The sequence below is a fragment of the Barbus barbus genome (genome assembly GCF_936440315.1).
Source record: "Barbus barbus genome assembly, chromosome: 13".
In the NCBI taxonomy this organism is placed as follows: Eukaryota; Metazoa; Chordata; class Actinopteri; order Cypriniformes; family Cyprinidae; genus Barbus; species Barbus barbus.
In genome coordinates this window covers 24,769,472-24,790,920 of record NC_136741.1, presented here as the reverse complement: position 1 = coordinate 24,790,920, position 21,449 = coordinate 24,769,472, and the positions used below count along the sequence as shown (strand labels likewise).

At 36.9% G+C, this 21,449-nt stretch overlaps 1 protein-coding gene across 5 annotated transcripts in view; it reads left to right on the top strand.

Moving 5' to 3' along the window:
- LOC306879626 (forkhead box protein P1-B-like) overlaps positions 1-21,449 on the top strand; it is a 198,780-nt gene that overhangs the window by 72,004 nt on the left and 105,327 nt on the right. For 4 of the 5 annotated variants that reach the window (XM_079432724.1, XM_079432723.1, XM_079432727.1 and 1 more), the window contains one exon: positions 18,212-18,378. In XM_079432724.1, coding sequence (XP_079288850.1) covers positions 18,223-18,378 — 156 coding nt within the window. In that variant the 5' untranslated portion in view covers positions 18,212-18,222. Of the gene's footprint in view, positions 1-3,636; positions 3,760-18,211; positions 18,379-21,449 lie in introns of those variants that run through there. The other variant, XM_079432725.1, reaches the window with a different exon arrangement.

The window sequence follows — 21,449 nt, the reverse complement described above, 5'->3', positions numbered from 1 at the left end:
TTTATGTTAGGTAATATTTTATCCAACATATCTAACAGTTTTGTTTGTGCAATTAACATAATGCATACTTCTTTGTATGGACAGTAACTGATTTCACAATGGCATGTATCAAATATATTGCTTTGGTTTTTGATTCATGCAAAGGTCTTACTTTTGGACTACTTTTACGGTGCTTTAAGCTAAATATTTCTAAACTGATTCCTAATTCATTGATATATTTAGTAAACTGAACATCTGAAAAAGGAAAAGGTACAAGGCTATTTTATCTAATATATCTAACAGATTTGTGCCTCTACTGACTTGGGTAGATGCTGTTTATTTACTAGAAAGTGCAGAATGAGGCTCTTCTCTAAATGCTTATTAGAAAATGACAATTACAAATCCATTATATTTGTCTTGATAACTGAATGAATTCTGTTCTCTTAGAGGAGGAAAGGCTTTGATATAGTTGGTCTGCCACTGCGTCGGAGCGAGTCTTCGTGACAGAATCTTTGTACTGAATGGAAGTGATGGCAGTCAGGCAGGCAACAGTCTCGGCTTCTGTCAGAGGAGTTGTCTTCAGAGAGATGAAAGGGAAATCTGTCCACAAAAACGCTCTGCAAGGAGTGTTTGTCACATATATCACAAAGCTCAGTTTGTCTTCTTTTCATCTGAAGACATACTCTGTTTTTCCTTTCTTTTTTGCATCACTTTTCAATTTTTTCATCCAACTGAAAAGAGATGACCGTATTTTAAATGGGTCAAATTGAACGACAGAATGATTATAGATGGTGCTTCCAACATCAAATGAATGCATTTTCTTAAGTAAGGTTGTGTTTTTTCCCCCTTTAGGCGTTTTGTTTTCTTTGTACTAGCAATGCAAATACACCACATAGGTGAACTCATTTTGGTAAGGCGAAAGTGAAATCATTAGCACATTGTTGAACATAAGCAGGTAAGCCATACAATATGGGCTTAGTCTTAGCTTGCCTTCCTTAGAAATACACCTTACAATGATCTGATTATGTTTATAAATCATCATAAACTCCAAGCATTCACTGAAATTTAAAGTATATGTCCTTAATGACTCGTATAGGTTGATATTTATTGTTCTCTATCGGTTATATATAACATTTGTTATATTCATGGTCAATATCATTTTGGCAGTGCCTTGCCATGGTATTTATTTGAGGAAGCAAAATCCCTTTTAGGGATGAAGCACCTGGGCCTGGCTGCTTAATGGAATAGCTTTAACATTAAGTAAATAAACAGCTTGATTTTGAAAGGTGTGTGTGTGAGAGAGAGAGAGACAAAGAGAGAGGGGGAGTGTATTTGTGCTGTGGGGAGGAAAGGAGATACGCCTACACTGGTTAGCTGAAGTTTTGTTGTGGCTTTTAAACTCCGTAATGAGAGTTTGGCTTTGGACTTTCTTAAAGGTGAAGTGTGTAATTTCTGCACCGCTTTTGGCACCAAATGGAATTGCAAAAATACTGTGTATGCAACAAATGTTATGCACTAATGTTCCTTTGTATGGAAAGGTAACTGATTTCACAATGGCATATATAAAAAAACATTGCTTTGGTTAATTATTTATGCAAAGGTTTTACTTTAGTACTAACTTAATGGTGCTTTACATAAGCTTTTTTCAAACTGATTTCAAATTTTCCAGACGTCTTAATTTCTAAACTGGTTCAAAATTCATTGATTTATTTGGATCAAAATAATAAACTGAAAATTGTAAAAAGGTAACGTTGTTTGGCTGCCCGTTATATGGCAAATACGGTAGTGATGGTATAATATTAAACTACTGAGTATAAAGAAGCATAAAATATAATATACTAGAGTTTTATTATATAGAGAGAAATATTCAAATAATATAAATCTTGTTGAGAATGTGGATATATAATGTTAGGTAAAGTATATTGAGATTGTATAAGGATTTTGATTTGCAATGTTTTATGAGAATCAGGGGGTCTGCAACAGGAGGTCTGTCTGGTTCAGTTTACATCCTTGGATCCAAAAAAAGACCCTGCTTTGAAGAATTATTATTATTTTTTTTTAATCCCTCTCTTTCAAACTTTTTCTGAGCTGCATTATCTTTTGGGCTAAAATATTGTATAATACTAAAATATAACTTCAATTAATATTATTACATGGACAAAATAGCATGCACTTTACTTGTCTCTGATTTTTTTCTTTCACTGTAGACTGAAAGCTAATTCAACATATCAAACAAATAAAGTGAACAGGCATGTTAAAAGCAGATCTATTTACTGTTCTATCTATGTGTGTTTTGCACCAGGTCGGGGACCGGCTGCTTTAGTTGTTATTCATAAACACAGTCCTCCCAAGCTCGGGGGAGGGAGGGAAAAAAAGAAAGAAGCAAAGAGCTTAAGTCCAGGACTGAAAACTGGAATGACCATTAGCTGAAAAATGTCCATCTCATTGCAACTGTTATTGTTTACTTTAGCATACACGGCCTAATATGGTTTCATCTCTGTTAAAACAGTGCAGAAGGAAGGCCAGGGGCCCGGCCCGGGGTAGAGGCCTTCCACTTAGACAATAAGAAACAAATGTCACAGGCCTTGCCCCTCAATATTACATTATTCAACCCACGTCTCGGCGCATGCTTGCTAATGATATTTAGGCTTTTTGCCTCACTGGGTTCTCTTTCTCTCGGTCTACAGCCGCTCATATTTCATCCTTTCTTATGAAATGTCTTTATTAACACCTGTGTGTTTGCTGCATTAACTAATTTCCTATTGAAACAGGAAGTTGGGGCAGGCCATTTCATGAAAGCTTGTAGCCAATAGCCTTTAGTTTACATAATGTACAATCAGTTTCTTTAAGGCAAGGGGTATTATAATTCTAGAGAGCATCTGCTTGGACAAAACATTAGTGCAGGATGGGTCATTTTCCCTAAATTTTATTTTTATTTAATTTTATTTGATTATATTTTGGTATTATGGTAGAAATGGCATGAAAATATAGATGTGGTCTAAATTATATTTATATTTACAGTCTAACAGTCTAAAACAGTTTTAGTGTTATTATTATTAAATTATTCATTAGTCATTATCAGTATTTTGGTTAATTTGCCCAGATTCTTTTTTTTTTTTTTTTTTTTAGTTTAGTTTTATTTTTCATTTTGGCATTATGGTGTTTGAGAAGAAATCTTATTAATTGTCATGAAAATATGATTATAAATTTCTTAATGATCTAAAACTATGCTATTGCCTTTTTATTTTAAATTATTATTCATACTCAGATATTTGTTAATTTTAAAATAAAAAATAATAATTTATTTTATTTATTATTTTGTTTTATTTTTGCAGTTAGAATTAGGAAGAAATGAGCTTAATTGTCAAAATTAAGATTGATTTTTATCTGAATGTTTACTTCTTTAGTATCTTTAGTTTTTGGGGGTAAGTTTAAGGTGCTTTTTAAATTTAGTTTTGTACTTTTTACCTTTTGTCGCCGTCTACTAAATGACTTTAATAGTACTTCTCTCTTTCGTCTTGTATCTCTCTCTCTCTCTCTCTCTCTCTCTCTCTCTCTCTTTCAGTTGTTCACCCTTTTGTTTGTTGTGGTTGCCTGTTCACTGGTTGCCTGTGTTTGTCTTGTTTAGGTATATATCAGCAGGGGATAAGGGTTGGTGTGTTTCAGAACAGATTAGTGCAGTCACAGGTTGTGTCCCTCCTCTCTCCATTGCACCCTCATACACGAGACTCCTCAAGCGCTAGCCGACCAATCAAGCTATTTTATTCTCTTCTCTGATTGGTGAGTATCTTTAGGACTTTCATTCTGCTTGTGTCTGTAACGTGTAAAAGAATCCATGCGATTTAATGTAGGTTTTCAGAACACGTGGCTTATATGATTAGGTGAAGGAGCCTTCATCAAAGGACCGATAAAGAACGCTAATGCCAAGAGAAATGACAGGACACGGATATGGTTTACAGCAGAGGAAAGGGCCCTTAAATGGTAGATCTCTCTTCGCCCTCTTCCTTGTAGGTTAAGGATGTGGCCGGCCTCACCTCAATCCTAAAATCCTCATGCTTATGATATTTACTCAGCGTTATCTGCAGCTGTAGATGAATGGCATTCTGGGACATTGAGGAATGTTAAAGGTCAGCCGCTGTAACCTTAGATCTGAATCAGGCAGACACTTCAGTGCAGGCTACACCTGATCTATGGGTATATTGTCATAACATGGTTTTAAATTGAGATTAGAATTTGGTGGAGTTATTACCTGCATTTTGTTATTACCTTTTTTCCTTTACATTTATATTTGCAAGTTTGACATGTCCTCTATTTCTTTATGTTGGTGAATCTTATGGAACTGTTATATGACTTTAAAAAGAAGAGTAATATTTTAAATTAATATAATAATAAAAACAATAGTATGTACAATATAGTGTTTTATATAGTGTCAAATATATTTTATAAAAACATGCAAATATTTTTAAATGTATTTTTAATGGGAATTTAATTTGTCTAAACATTAATAATTGACTTTGTATCCATACATCCGTTGATCCATCTCTCCATAGGTTTGTTTTTCTCTATCTCTGTCTGTCTTTCACATTTATTTATTTATTTATTTATTTATTCATTTATGAGAATTGATAAAGAAATATTTAATTGCCATGAAAATATAAATATAAATTTGTTAGTGATCCAAAAACAGATTTTATTTTCTTTAAACAAATTATAATATATTTGTAACATTATTATAACTTTTTTTCTTTCTTTCTTTTTGACAGCTTTCACTAAAAGATGAGATTCACTCAAACAGCTGCCTTTCTCCCCTCATGTTCCACAAATGAGTCTGTTTTTGCAGACAGTAGTGAAATCGGTGACAATATTTTGCTGTGAAGTGTTTTACTACTTTCAGGCTGAAATAAATTGCTTTGATTAGGTTTGGTTGTGTGAGTAATACCATACGAAGAAGGACGCATAGATTGAGTTTTGGTTCTTTATTCTAAACGCTGTCTGGCTCAATTCTGCCTAATAAGTGCAAAGATAGATAAACTGTTGTCACCTCGTGGAATGGAGGCGGATAGGACATAAGTAATCCGTATTGATTTTGACATTACAATGTTGTAAGTGATAACTACGTTAACAGGTGCTATAAAACCAAGGCCCTAATTAGGCCGTATTTCATACTAACCATTAGGTAGGCTTTTTAATTCAACGGTGATACCAAAGTGATCAATTTTCCTTGCATTTTGTGCTTTAGAAAAAGCAATGCACAAAGCCAGCTTTGTCTTTCAGGCAAAAGGGAACGGCATTGTTTTTAACCTTCTTTTAATGAACTTTGTGTGGCTGTTGTTTGCAGACTTCAAGGTCAAATTCGTAGAATGGCTGCACACTTGTTGTAAACATGTTTACATGCAGACATGTGTAAATACAGTAAATGTGTACAGGCTCAGAGAGCCCATACCGGTTTACTCAAGTGTTGTTTTTTTCCGATAGATAGTTTTAGCACCTCATGTGCGCATGAGTCTGTTTGTGCAAACTTCTGTGTGGCCAGGCGCTCGTGCACCTGCAGAAAACTATAGTTTCACAACCCCATAATGATGCCTCTGCTCACAATGAGCATCTGTTTGTAATCGTGGGCCACAAGTGATTGAAAAAAAGAAGACAAGAAAGAAATAAAAAGGGCAATGAAAGCAAAAAAGAGAAGAACGCTTGAGCAGCCGTGGTATTAAATATGAATTAATGGAATGAAGCCTATGCACGGCTGCAACGGCTGGAAAAAAAATTAAATAATAAAATTTATGTTACTGGCGCCTAGGTACATTTGGACTTAGTATCCTTTAATTAGAAGTGAGATATTAGCATTTCATAGGGATTTACACAGAGAAGACGCTGCCGCAGACAGGAGCACTTTCATTCCGCTCTGTTCTGCATGTAATGAGCGGTGTCATTAGTTGATGGAGAGGATTCTGCCCCGACTCTACCTTGAAAGGCACATCATTTACATACTTCTCAGCAATACGGCCTATAATGGATTCCTCAATGAATAAAATAAAATAGCACTTCTTTAAATTTTCAAAAGTAATGTGCCCAGGCTCTGATTCGTTTGTTGGTGCGGTTTGGCGAAGTCAATCGAGACCAAGTCCTGGGGGGGTTGGTGAGGAGAGATTGACTTATGTCTGAGAGTTAAGACCTCAGATTTTGCTCCAGGAATGGAGAAGTGCGTCATAAATTCGGAATGAAATCAATAATGTGGTGACATGAAAGTCTTAAAGCTACGGATCAAAAAAAGGAGAATGCATCACACAAACTGTTTTTGTGATCAGTCAAGTCCAGGTTTGAGGGTTTTTTGTGGGATGATTTGGGTTGCAGTGCTGTCATTTCTGTTGCAGTTGCTTTCGGTAAACAGCCATCATTAAATGTCATTATTCATGATAATTCGGCTGGAAAGTGGAGGTGCTTTCCTTCCCCTTTCAAATGTAAGTTTATAAGCCCTCAGATGTCATCCCACCCCCATCTCTCTCACATATTTCTTTCACTTTCCCCCCTCTCCCACCCATCGGATCAGCGGTGAAGTGATTTTTTTTTTATTATATTGATGAGTTCCAAAGTGGCAAGTGTAGGAAATGGTACCTTTGATCAGAGCGTCTCTAGGAAATGGAACCTGAGGGTGTGAAGTCCGCCAGGTAAGACGCATCCAGCCTCCGTAAGCCCCTCCCTCATCACGCATGAGCAAGACAAAAGCCCTCCCCCAGCTTCCCGCCACTCGAAAACACATATTTGTTTTGGCTGTTTTCATTCTGAGTTACATGAGTGCCGATTACAGCTTTTAATTAGCGAAAATTGGGTATTTGTTTTAAACTTTAACCAATCACTTTGATATGCTAATTATGCTGTAATTTAATTTGAGTCCCATAATGATGATGCCGTTATTATGGACATAAATGATGCAGTTAAGCAGAGAGAAATCTCATTTGCATACTGTACATGCCAGTAAATTAAGGCCTTTCCTGCTTGGCTTCAACTTTAATTTTCCACTTCTTTTCACACAGCCTCTCTCCCAGCCCTCCGTCTAATAACAGGCCTCTGCGTGTTTGATGTGGAGAGCCGCTGTTACTCTCCGAGTCTAGTCACAATATGTAATACATAAAGGGGGCTCGTTAGCACACTGAGTGTGCCTCTAAGATGCTGCCATTAATAGGAAGAGGTGGGTCTCACTTCAGGCTTTTTTTCACAGATACTTGCGTTTTTTTTCCCTGCCTTATATTCTTTTTCTCCTGGCCATCTTTTTGTATTTCCATTTTTTTGTCAGCTCAGAAAAAAAAAAAAAATTAAAGAACTGAAGCACAACGTTGGTTAGCTGTTACGCGGCGGGCGCTGTTGTTTTGATCATGGAGAAGACTGATTGGTTTAAAGGGCGATTTGTGTGCCAGTGCATGATTCATGGTCACGGGACAAGCCGGGTGCACGTGTTTATTAAATCCCTTTTTACACTATCACGTTTATGTCGACGGCTCCTTAATGCACTCGCAGTAAATCCTACAGTGTCACCCTCTTAATTCTCGTAATTGATTTATGTATGTTTGTTTATGTATGTATGTTTATGTTATGTATATATATAATTTTTAAATAATTATTTATTTATACATTTTTTGAAAACTGCATGAACGTTGGAATTGAAGGTAGAAATAATTTTTTTGCTGCTCAGTACAATTTATATTTTAGAGCTTAATAATTTGGAGTCTGGTAAGTAGCCTTTTTGGGAAGTGATAAATAAAATGCTTTACCTCTCCAAAAAAATATTCTTTTCTGGATGTGATTTCTTTTTGTAATTTTAGAATGATTGCCAAAAAAGTCTGTCTCTCTCTCTTTCTCTGGGTGGAGGGGATATTTTATGGATTTAATGCTGACAATACAATTGCCCTTCAGCGCGAATGCTTTTCCATTTTGTACCATAAAGAATATTATTTTCCTGCCAGCCAATTTTCTCCGTTAGTCCCTAATTGGCTCCATAAATCTGGTGGTGTGGAGGGTGAGGAATGTTTCGGTGTCGCAGAGTGTAATCCTCACCCTTATTTACCAATTCATTAAGATTCATTGATGCAGGATAGGGTGAGCGGAAATGACAGCATAAATCAGGGTTCCAACATAATGACCCTAATCAGCTGGGAATTGCAGAAAATGGCATGATGAACTATGTCCTTGCGTTAGAGCCCACTGTACGTTGTAATTGCGCTTACTTTATGGGTGGGACGCATCTCCCTGACACGGACTGCATTTTACACACAAAAAAAAAAAAAAGAGTTGTTATAAAGCCGATTCCATTAAAGCGCTCGTCGGTTTCACGCAAGGTCTTCTGCCGTTTACCCCCAGCATGCCCTTTACCTTTGGTTTAACTGCTTAATGGAAGACAGGGGACTCAACCCTTTCTTTTTAACCCTTTCAGTATTTTGAAATGTTTATGCCTCTTAAGCACAAACCTGGTGCCTGACATCAGCATGGCAGAACGAATGCCATATGTCTGCTCATTTTGCAACACGCATTTTGTAGTAAACATTCAGAAAGATATTTCGCTTTTGAAAATAACTCTACAATTTGGCACCGGCACCTCACAGCTGTTCAATATCCCTTTCTCGATATTGGCCAAGTATGCAGGATGGAAACTATACCAAGCGATGTTGTGGTTGATTGCGGTGAGGAATCTTTGTTGTATAAAACTATAGAGAGGCCATGTGATTTCTAAATGTTGCAAAGTAGTCTTTCGGGGTTCCCCTATGGTTTTTACTTTTCACAGACGTGAGCTTTGACGTGAAATGTTTTTGTGCAGAAATTAGGTTTTGTGCATGCATGCTCTGAAAATCGCTGAGATCTACAGCATGTTTATGCCTGATAAAGCCAAACAAATGTTGATGAGCGTGACCTATTGTGTATTTTGTAATCAATGCTGTAAGCGTTTAAAAAAGTGTTTATGGAGTGATTGTCTTAACATTTTCTTGTCATGTATTGACAAAACAATTATGGTTGTTATTAGAGCTTTTGATAATAATTTCTCATGTAAAAACTTCACAAACAGCAACACAGACCTGAGCTCTTATTTGCACAATCACAGTTGGTAATTAATTTGCTTTTTTTCTCCCGTATGTTTGTGTTTCTTCAACTTCAGGCACTTTTATGTTCCAAGGGTTGATTTTTCTTTCTTTTTTTTTATTAGAAAGTCACTTTAAAACTATCCTAGAAACTTTTATCTATGCCTTATTATTGGTATTTTTTATTTAATACATTTTTAGCTGCTTTCCAAATGTTTTTTTATATTATTATTTTTTGTTCTCTGTCCCAGTCCAAAGATAATTTTTTTTATTTTGTCAAATTATTCACAAATTGTGAAAATATTAATACATTTTTATGATTTATTTAATGCTAACTATCATCATTTCCAACACAGAACGCTGGTAAGCACAACACAAAATTTAAAATGTGATGGGAATTACAAATTGGGGAAGTCCTGGCCTAATGGTTAGAGAGTCGGACTTGTAATCCAAAGGTTGCGGGTTCGAGTCTCTGGCCGGCAGGAATTGTAGGTGGGGGGAGTGAATGTCCAGCGCTCTCTCCACCCTCAATACCACGACTGAGGTGCCCTTGAGCAAGGCACCGAACCCCCAACTGCTCCCCGGGCGCCGCAGCATAAATGGCTGCCCACTGCTCCGGGTGTGTGTTCACGGTGTGTGTGTGTTCACTGCTGTGTGTGTGCACGTTGGATGGGTTAAATGCAGAGCACGAATTCCGAGTATGGGTCACCATACTTGGCTGAATGTCACTTCACTAATCACTAATTCACTAATCACTAATCACAATGTGGTAGATTTTTTTTTTAAGAAAAACATTCAGATTTGTACATACTTTTTTCACTTTTACATAGATTTTACATGGTCTTTTCATATCAAATTAGCTTTTTTTAAAATCTAACAGTGTAATTTAAGTGCCTTTTTTTTTTTAGTGCCGTCAAGCATTTAATTGATGCTTTTCAATCACATATATTTGTGCTTGTATATTTACAGTCATTTTTAACAAGCAGTATGATGATTCTATTGGGCCTGTAAATCATGCATTGAGTATCCAGGTTGCTCTGCTTGGCTGTAGTTATGTTGTTGCCTTTTTTCATTAATACCAATTGACACTATGGCAGTGCAACTGGGTAATTTACCCCCAAGATAATGTTTCTAATAATACAGGCCCTCTCATGGTTTAGACTGGAAATATTAATTAGACAAAGTTCGCGGAGGCTAAACTCCCTGTCCCACAAATACGCGTTTGACACATTTCTTCAAAAGTCCGCATTCTCTCCACCCACGGGAGCGTTCCTTGCACGAATTTCGAGTAACAATGATTAAAAATATATGACACACTTTTAAATAATATTAAAACAATATGCACTTTGGCCAGTCCCAGAGGATGCAGGAGATTGAATGCCTTGTTTTCTTTGCAGAGTGCGTGCGGGTGTTTGACAGTTCTAATTTGTCCGTTGTGCTGTGGGGCCTTTTGAGTGAAGGCCTCCTTCCCCACGGCTCGATGCCTCACGGTGAGACCCAGCTCACGGTTACCGACTCTTCGCTGCCGTGCGTGTGCGCTAATCATCACAAAGCTGTCTGTGAACGAATCCTTCAATGTCGCTTGAAGGAGAGTCGCTCAGGAGTTTGCCGTAAACCGCTCATGACTGTAGTTCCACATCCCAAAATTGGCCTTTCTATCCTGGTATCGGCTGCATTAAAACTCATTAGACTTTTTTTATTTACTTTGGTCTCTCTTGGCTGTTTCGCTAAAAATACCGTGGTCTGCCTTACTTCTGTGCGTTCCATCATAGTCTTTGCACAGCAGGGCTTTAAACGCCGCACAGACTTTGTCGTAAATTCATTCAGAGGCGGCAAACTGTTTTGTATACCTTTTGAAATTATACATCTATTTAGCCTCTCCACTGGAGTTGTCTTCCGGTTGACGGCATCCTGATTGTTCATTTCTTGTTCATTTCTCTAGCTTGTAGTGTGATAATGGGTTCATATTTATTTGAATCATTGTGCGCAACATTGCAGAGCGCCGGCATCGGTTAGCGGTGATGGTCTGATGATATGTTTCAATCTGGATTTCACGCATAAAGATCTTATTACATTCCTCTCGATGTGTAATAAATATGTGTTTAGACCCCTGTATCACTTGGTTTTGTTGCTCTTCAGAGTAAATCGTTTTGGAGAGTTAAATGAAATGAATGTGAGAACGGTTGGACTGAGAAGACAGGAAGTTGAAAAATCAAAACACTACGCTGTTAGGAATGATTAAAAAGGATGTTTTCAATACTTTACTTTCGTGATTTGACACACAAATGAAAATTCTACTTATCTGCTCACCCTAATGACGGTTGATGAGTTAATAATGAAGTATACACACGAAAGTTGCGGGGGCTGTATGATTTTTTTAATGTTTCTGAAAGAAGCTGAACAATCTGCATTCACATATAAAGATATTAATATTCTGACATATTATTACAATTTAAAACAACTGTTTTCTATTTTAATCGGTTTTAAAATGTAGATTTTTCCTGTGATCTCAAACCTTTTGGCAACCAGTACTGATACTATGCTGATTTGATGCTCAAGAAACATTTATTCTTATTATTAATGTTTTAAACAATCTTAATATTTTGTGTTCAAAGAACAGAAGTCTTTACTGTTACCTTTGAGCAATTTAATGCATCCTTGCTGAAAAAAGTTCTTAAAAAACGTACTGACACCAAACATTTATATATAATGTTCAATATTATATATTCTGGTAGATATTATGAAGAATGTTCTAGCTTCTCTTTTCAAGGAAATAGATTTATGCTGCCAAATCCCCAAAAAGCAGTCCATACAACTCCACCGCTATATTCCAATTCTTCTGAAAGCATACATTTGCAATAACATGAGGGTGAGTAAAGGATAATACCTTTTTTAGGTGAACTATCCCTTTAAGAGAATAGTTTATATTTGTTTATATATACACCACCTATCAAATGCTTGTTTTTTTACTGCCTTAGTCAGTACCATTGTGAATGTTTACAGTACAATCAAACTCAACGCTTTGTCATTGTAAATAGACAAGAACCCACAGCCATAATTGATATTTTCCAAGGACTAGTTACTGAGTAATTGACTGTGGTAATGTTTAACAGGTTTTACAAGTTCCTTGCTGCTGTTTTCGCAGAGGCAATAAGGATGATGCTACATGTGTGTTTGTTCCACAAACCGAGCCGGATGTATAGGAGGAACGTGAGGTCCGTGAGATCTGGCCTGTTGAGCGACACCCCCCTTCCCCATCTATTTTGCATTCAAGTTGGCCGTTAGCAGCTGCAGCCCACCCGTCCTAATGCTTCTTTAAATGTCAGGAGAATGACTGTTTGTTTGTCTTGAGATTCTCCTCCAACTGTTTATTCAAGACGGGCTGCATTTGCATTGACCTTGCTGTCCATACATGCTTGCCCGCCTTCTTCCATTCTTTTCGTCCCATCGCTTGCTCTTTTTCTGAAGTGTGTTTACATTTCGGCTCGCCCTCTGTGTAACCTATGGGATCTGTTGATCATTCCACCTGGTTAATGTTAAATTGCTCTTTGCGAGAAGATGTGTTTGTTCATAAACAGAAAGAAAAGGCCCTGTTCCCCCCTTGTTTACTGTAGTCATGGCAGCAATCAGTTATTAAACAAATAGCGAGCTTTGTTTGTATGAGCTGCTGGACCGGCATTAGCCCTACAAGGTCTGGAAGCAAATTGAAGAAAACACAAAAGAAAAGACAAAACTCGTCTGTCCAAACGTGCTGGGGTTTTGTTCTCAGAATGTCGCCACAGTAGTGTCGAGATACGTTTCTGGCCTGGAGAGGCCTGTCTAGATTAGAGGGGCTGTTTGGTCTCGCAGTGAGATCTCCTTTTGGCAGAATGTCATCGCTGCTGTCATTTCCTCTTTGAGAGGGCGATGAGAAATTATTTTCCACGAGGGCGAGTCACTAGCCCTGATTGTGCTGACATGTGAGAATGATGCAAAGTTGTGCCTTGAGGCGGAAGACCCAAACCAAAGGTAACATGTTGCATGATATCTGGCTTAGATATGTAACAGACAGATTTTTGAGGAGGATTCACATCCACGTTTGAACTGTCAATTTGAGTGAGCTTGCATTACACTTTGGGGTTTATTTTTTGTGTGTTTTTTTTTTTAGTAAATTTAGTAAATTTTACATTTTGTTTGCCTTTGCCATCAGCTAATGCTCTAATACTTAGTATAAAAATAAAAAATTCTAATAATTAAAAAAAATATATAAAATCATATATCTTATATATATATATATATATATAATTTTTTTTTTTTTTTTTTTTTTATACAGTAGAATATAATTCTTTAATAAAATTCAATAAAATTGTCCATTTATCGGTTCTTGACCATAGCATGAATATAATTAGCAGTATCAGCCAGAATGTTTATATCAGTACATCTCAGTACATATGATCAGAATAATTTTACATTTGGGTTTATGTCTTAGTTTTATAATCAAATCTCATAATGAATATCTATTTTTAATATTGTATATTATAATGTTGTGATGCCTGACTTCACTTCATTCACAGAATTTTTTTATTGTATTTTGACCAAATAGTATAGCATTTTTTTATTGTACATTTGTCTGTTATTGAATGTAACATGTAAAGAATTATCAGCCTATTTTTATAGGCCAGAATTTATATATCAGTAAATCTCTGTGCTTTAATGTGATGGACATAATTTTACACTTTGGACTGTGTCCAAGTTCCAAATAAGAAAAGAGGATAATTAAAATGAAGAAGTATTTAATTTGCTGATATGTCAAAGAGTAGGCATTACTGCATGGTTTTGTAACAATTTATACAATTATTTGGGGATTGAATTTCATACAAAACTAACTATATTGCCATATATACTTTTACTGCAATATAAAAATGTCTCGTAATGTAAGGTCATAAGGTAATTTTGCTCACACCACCATCCCTAGCCAAAATACAGCTGTCTGCATTACTCATCAGGAATCCTTGGGGGGGAAAGCAGAAAAGAAAACCTCAAGATGCTCTCACACCTTTTCAGTCGCACAAATCATTGTATTGTCTAGACAAGCAACAAGGTAGAACCTAAACAACAGTGTGATCACGGGGTTTTGTCGTCCTTATTGTGACTACTTATCTGGAGCGTAAGAATGTTGTGCTTTTGTTGGGTGCTTTTGTAAACAGGGGTGGTGTGAGAACACAGGCTTGTAAGATCAGGTGGGCTTTCAGAACGTACCGGAATGACAGCATCTTTTTTACGCTGATGGAGTCTGCTTTCCGGCCTGGTGCACGGCACACACAAACACACTCTCTCCATAAACGCTTAGTCAAATCCAGGGAAACAATAAATAAGGGAGAAAGCTCTTGATTTTCTGTTTTTGCTCATGCTTTTATGTAGGCCGGGTGGGATGCGTGTGCTCGCAATATCAGATGAACCAAACAAAACGTCAACATGCACATATTCCGACCTTGTTGTATTATCCGTTGTTTGTTCCAAACACTTGTTGTGTTTAGCAAGCAAGCGTTTTGTGCGGAAAAGGCGCAGACATCTGATGATAGAGGGTTGTTTGGTAGGTGGCTGGTGGCGGGGGCTTAATCTCAGGGAATTTCCATTATATTGAAGTTTTTTCCATATGTCTTTGTTTTCTTTTTATTTAAAGCCACGATAAACACTGTAAACAAACAAATCTGTTTCTCATGAACCCTTGCTGGTTTTATATGCGTTTGTCTGTTATTCGTGCTTATATTGCATCCAAAATGCGACGACAGAAAATCACAGCTGCACTTTTGTTATCAAAGTGAGGAGAAATCCAAAGCTGGAATCATAACGATAAGACACTAAAACAATAGCTTAATTCATAAAGCCATTGACATTATTAATGCCCTTCCACCAGGTTATTTTTTTCTTCCATCTATTTGATATTTGTGATTGATAACAGGCATTTTCTTTCATCCTTTTTTTGGTCGCAATATTGCAGCTTTTGAATTATTCCATGGCGAAATTTAATGAGAAAGTAGATTTATGGGTTTCATTTGTTTGTCAATTCCGAAATTAATTGGGTGTTAATTTTAGCTGGCCCTCTTCAGACGTGGATGCAGGCGCGCGTGCATTACTTTGCATTCGCTGCAGCTTCACGTCTTTATTGTGGGTCACTAGTTTTGCATACATTAAAATAGCCCCCCGGCGTATTCTCATGATTACTTTTAGTGATGCCACGCATTCGCAAATTTACGCCCTTCCTTTGTAATTATGAAAATTTAGTACGGAATGACAGTGCATGCATAATAGCCATTATCACCCTCTTTTATGGAACACAATGAAAAAAAGGAGAGAGAACAAATGAGACAGTAAAACCTAAAAGCGACAGAAAGAGAGAGAAGCTTGCTAAACAAGCCACAGCTTGTTTGTGGGAGGACCGAGTACTTGGTCCATTTGTCTCTAATTGAAAGGATGATTTTGAGGATGGAGTAGTTTAGTTACACAAATAGGTTATGTAGTGTATTCAGTGTTTTTGGAGACAAAAATAAAATATGAGATGGAAGGGCTTCAGGGTTCCCGCAGTCATGAAAAACCTGGAAATATCAAGTTTATTTTAAATTGTGAATTTCAGGATTATTTTTTAATTAAAAAATGACCTCTTTCCATTTATTATATGTAAAAAGTGCATTATGGGTAACTGCTTCTGAATTTATATTTATTTGTCAAAAGAAAAAACATACAGAAGTAAAGTTGTTGTTACAGTTCAGATTTAAAGTGCAGTTAAGTATTTCTAATTAATCACTTGTACATGTGTAAAAAATGTAACTAAATTAAAAAAATAATTACACAAAATATTATATAAAATAAATTTATATATTTAAGTTTTTATATGTAAAATAGGCTATAATATGTGTGTATGTGTGTGTGTATATATATAAAAAAAAAAAAAATATATATATATATTTTGCCTCATTCATTCATTCATATATATATATATATATATATATATATATATATATATATATATATATATATATATATATATATATATATATATATATATGAAGAGTTAATTTGCAAAAACAGATAAGATTTTAAAAAATCATGTTTTTTCATTGTGCATTCCAATTAATCTCAATCAAACTGCAGTTGGGTTATTTTGATTAGGTAGGCTGTGGCGTTTAAACAATGCTCAATTGGTACTAAGGGGCCCAAAGTGTGCCAAGAAAATATCCCCCACACCATTACACCACCAACAGCAGCCTGAACTGTTGAGACAAGGCAGGATGGATCCATGCTTTCGTGTTCTTTACGTCAAATTCTGACCCTACCATCTGAATGTCGCAGCAGAAATCGAGACTCATCAGACCAGGCAACGTTTTTCCAATCTTCTATTGTCCAATTTTGGTGAGCCTGTGCGAATTGTAGCCTCCGGTTCCTGTTCTTAGCTGACAGGAGCAGCACCCGGTGTGGTCTTCTGCTGCTGTAGCCCATCTGCTTCAGGGTTCGACGTGTTATGCGTTCAGAGATGGTATTCTGCACACCTTGGTTGTAACGAGTGGTTAATTGAGTTACTGTTGCCTTTCTATCATCTCTAACCAGTCTGCCCATTCTCCTCTGACATCAACAAGGCATTTTCATCCACACAACTGCCGCTCACTGGATATTTTCTCTTTTTCGGACCATTCTCTGAAAACCCTAGAGATGGTTGTGTGTGTAAATCCCAGTAGATCAGCAGTTTTTGAAATACTCAGACCAGCCCGTCTGGCACCAACAACCATTCCACGTTCAAAGTCACTTAAATCCCCTTTCTTCCCCATTCTGATGCTCGGCTTGAACTTCAGCAAGTCGTCTTCACCACATAGATGCCTCAATGCATTGAGTTGCTGCCATGTGATTGGCTGATTAGCAATTTGTGTTACCAAACAATTGAACAGGTGTAACTAATAAAGTGGCCGGTGAGTACACGCGCACACACACACACACACACACACACAATTTTATTGTTTACAGTACATCTGCTTTATCAAAAACAGACAATTGAAGAGCCACAGCACGCCAGTGGTCCAGATGGGTCAATGCCCAATGTGGCATGCAATGGCCTCTCCCTTGCAAACCTGGTTGAACAATTATCAAGTGCCTTATTACTGTCTGAGAGGGGGCAGCATTATAAATCTGAATTCTTTTCAATTTTCACCTGCCTATGTGATTAGCACCCATTGCTTTAAGGGCATTCATTCTTTCTCATATCAATAATTAATAAGCCAAGTTAATTTACTTCTGCCCGACTTGGTCAGCTTCATTAAGATGGTCTGAAACGGGGCTACGAGGCACTCAATGCCAAGGAGGGCCGCCATGAATGCAAAATATATAAATCTAAGTGTCTGTCTCGGGACGACGTGGAAAGATCAGTGTGTTGAAGGAGAAAACTAGACTTTTGAGAATATAACGCAGTTAGTTGAGAAGCGTTTGGAAGAACAAAAAGCCTTTTGTGCGTCTGAATAGGCATCATTAAAGTGTATAAAACGGGATACCATACCAAAAATGTATTATTGGAAATACTTTGGAAGTACATTGAAATATTTTCAGGTTTGTTTATTTGTGTGCGGGCCCAGAACCGTGGCGTTAACTCAACACCCAGGATGCAAACGTTAGCTGAGAAGTTTTGAATTGGGCGATTTGTAATCCGACTGACTCCCCTGCCCTGTTTCCCATTAAAAAGCCATCGGGCTGTTGTTCTTCTGGGAGCAATGCAAGTAAATATATCCATTTCAATTGAACAAGTTTTGTTTGTGAGCGAGTGTGTTTTCTTGGGCCTCTCTGCTGAGACGTGACCGAGGTTGGGTTCCCATCCCATTTGCTCTTTGCTGTTTCTTCATTCTTTCAGGCCGAGCAGAAAGAAGAAAGACAAACGAAAAAGGACAAATAGCTTCTTTTAAGCTCGCACCTTTTCAGCATGTGATGGGATGAAAGAAACAAGAAACAAAAGTGTTAAAGTAATTTTTTTTTTTTAGTTTATTATTATTATTATTATTATTATTATTATTAAACTAGAGTCATGCTTGCAAATAGAGCAGTGAGAAGTGGGAAAAGTGAAATTGAGGAGGACAAAAGGAAACTTGACTTTTGAGAGAAATTGTTTTAAATATGAGTTTGTTGACACTTGTTTTGTGTTTCTGCTTCAGGTTTTTAAGTCATGATGCAAGAGTCGGGGACAGAGGCGACAAACGGAACGGCCAATCAGAACGGCGCCCCACCTACTGTGGAGGGACACAGAGAAGTTCGATCCAAGAGCGCCACTCCTTCCTCTGACATCACAGTATCTGACCTCTTCAACTTCCAGCAGCAGCAGGTCTTTCTTTCTTTTCATTCAGTCCTTCCATCATTCGTTTGTTCGTTCATTCTTTCTTTCCTTGTTCCTTTTTTCTTTTCCTTTATTCCTTTCATCCTCTCAATTTCTTTTCTCATTTGCTACTTTCATCTTTTGTTCATTTATTAGTTTGTTTGTTCCTTCCTATTTCCATTTCTTTTCTTTTTATCCTTCATTCATTCATTCATTCATTCATTTATTAATTCATTCTTTTTTCACCATTTAATTCATTAGTTTTTGTTCCTTCCTCCTTTGTCCTTATGTCATTTTTTCTTTCATTTTCTTTCTTTTCATTGTTTATTTGTTAGTTTTCTGCATTCTTTTTTCATTTGCTCTTTTTTCTTTGCTCTTCCTTGCTTTTGCTCTTATGCTCTTTCGTTCTTTCATTACTTTCTTCCTTCCTCTTCCTTTTTTGATGCCCTTCCATCTTTTGATCAGTTCTTTATTTTGTTTCTCCCTTCCTCCTTTCATTTCTCATTTTCAGCCATCATTCAATCCTTGTATCCTTTCTTTCTTTCTTTCTTTCTTTCTTTCTTTCTTTCTTTCTTTCTTTCTTTCTTTCTTTCTTTCTTTCTATTAAGTCTTTACATTGTTTTTGTTCATTCCTTCTTTCCTTGCTTCCTCTTTCTTTTTCTCTCTCTCTATTTCTTTCATTCCTTCCTCTCCCTTTTTCTTTTTAATTTTTTTATTCATTCCATCTATCTTTTGATCATTTGTTCATTTTGTTCCTCTTTTTAATTTCTTCTTTTTTTGTTTCTTAATTCAATTATTCCATCCTTTATTCGTTTGTTCTTCCCTACCCATGTTCCTACCTTTCTTTCTTTCATTCTTGCACCTGTCTGTTATTAACGCATGTCAACAGCATTCTTCTCTCCCCTCTTTAAGTGCTTGTAAATATTTAATCATTGCCCCCCTTCAACCAGAGTACATAAACACATTATTATGATTATTTATGTATATTGAGAGCGGTTTGAATTTTTAAACGCACTAAGTGCTCTTTCTGTGATTGTGTTTTTGGTTGCCAATGTGTTTATCCCGGCAACTCCACAGCATCTGCATTCAGGTGAAATATTTATCAGGCGTGTTGCGACGGACAAATGCATAGGTGCAATGGAATTTATGGACAGTCGTGTATGTGCTGCATCCCTCCGGACACCACAGATTTCACCTGTCGCATTGTAAACACCCCTAACACTCAGGCCGAGATTTCAGAGAGCTTCCTTTCAAAGCATTGGAGCTTGGAGGGTTGCAGCTGTTTTTATTATTTACCAAGAGCGCCCAAAACATCCTCACTCACACTGAAATAAACAGACGAGTTCTTTCTGTCTGTATGAGTGTTGCGTTTGGCCACACGTAAGCGTGCTGAGTGGGCCAGCATTGAAAAGATCAGCCAGTCGTGTGTTATCTGCACCCCATGGCATGATGGGGGATGTTGTCAAGGGTTGTTTGGTGGGGATGGGGAGCCTCTGAAGTAGCTGTCTGTCGAAGTAACACTGCTGTCGTCCAACTGAAGAGTGCAATGCCTTGGTTTTAAAGCAAACAGGACAGTTCTGCTTGACGACTGGTTTGAAAGCAGGGAATGACCCAAAACTGATTTGTTTTGGTCTTATTTCATAGAAGGGATATTGATTTTGTATTGTGTTTAATTTGGTAAGATGTTGGTTGTGAATTAGAATGATTATTTTGGATTACGTATAGGAATAAAAACCCATTTGACATCTTGATTTTCCCTTCAGTCTGCTTGAAATCAATCTGTAACTAGAGTATATCGTTGTCAATCAATAATCTGAAGCATCTGTGATTGGCTCTCGCTTTCGCCTTCCCCTGTCCTCTGAATTGCTTCAGTCTGTCGTGTGCTTCTCGGACAGCGTGATGTTGTCAGTTCGAAAATCACAAGCATACTGAATTCATTACCGCAGTCGTCACACAAAACCATGGATAAGATTTCAATAACTGCAGGCCACAGTTGAGTAAACAGTTGCACTGAAACTTAATTCCTGTTGACTTTGCCTTTATTCTGTGCCAGGGGCTCAATCTGATTCACTCGGCTGAGACAACAGGGTTATGTCTCTGACGAATGCAAGGAAATGGAGAGAGAAAGAAGGCAGAAGAGAGGCTGAACGCCAGAGCGGTTGACTGAATCAGGGATGTGCACTTGACACTCTAAAAAAAAAAAAAAAAAAAAAAAAGTGGAAAAAAAATAGTAGTATTTTACATTACTTCATAGTTTTATTATAACTGTGGTGAGTGAAGGAACCATCTTTTGCTTTTTTCATGCTTGTTTATGGTGACTAACAACAACTATTTTAACAGCTTTTTCAGAATAGTGCAGTTTAAAACTACCATTAAAAGATAGTTTTTCTGTGTGGAGCATAGTTTCCATTTAAAGGGGTCATCGGATGCCCATTTTGCACAAGTTAATATGATTCTTTAGGGACCTTAATTAAAAGTCTAAAACATACTTTGGTTAAAATTTCTCAATGTTAGTGTAAACAAACACCTTTTTTACTTGTCCAAAACAGCTCTGTTCACAATAGTGTTAATTTAGTCAGCTATTTTCAATTTTAGTCTTAGTCCCGTGTTAAATGTCCTTGTTAGTTTTTAGTGAAGTGACATACTGCCAAGTATGGTGACCCATACTCGGAATTCGTGCTCTGCATTTAACCCATCCAACGTGCACACACACAGCAGTGAACACACACACACCGTGAACACACACCCGGAGCAGTGGGCTCATATTTAGCAGTTATCATATTTAGTCAAATTATCCTATTTAGTTTTATTGAAGTTTTAGTCAACTAAAAGTCTCAACATTTTAGTCTAGTTTTAGTCAATGAAAACTTGACATTTTAACAATAATATTACTATTAATTAACCATAGACCTACAGCAGTTTTAATTTTGGCAATCTTTTTAATCTTAGTCTTACTCAAATGTACATTTTAGTAATCATATTTAGTCAACCTTGTCATGTTTTTGTTTAGTCAAGGTTAAGTCAACGAAACGTATGAGCATTTTTGTCATGCTGTATAATGCTTAAACTGATAATTGTTT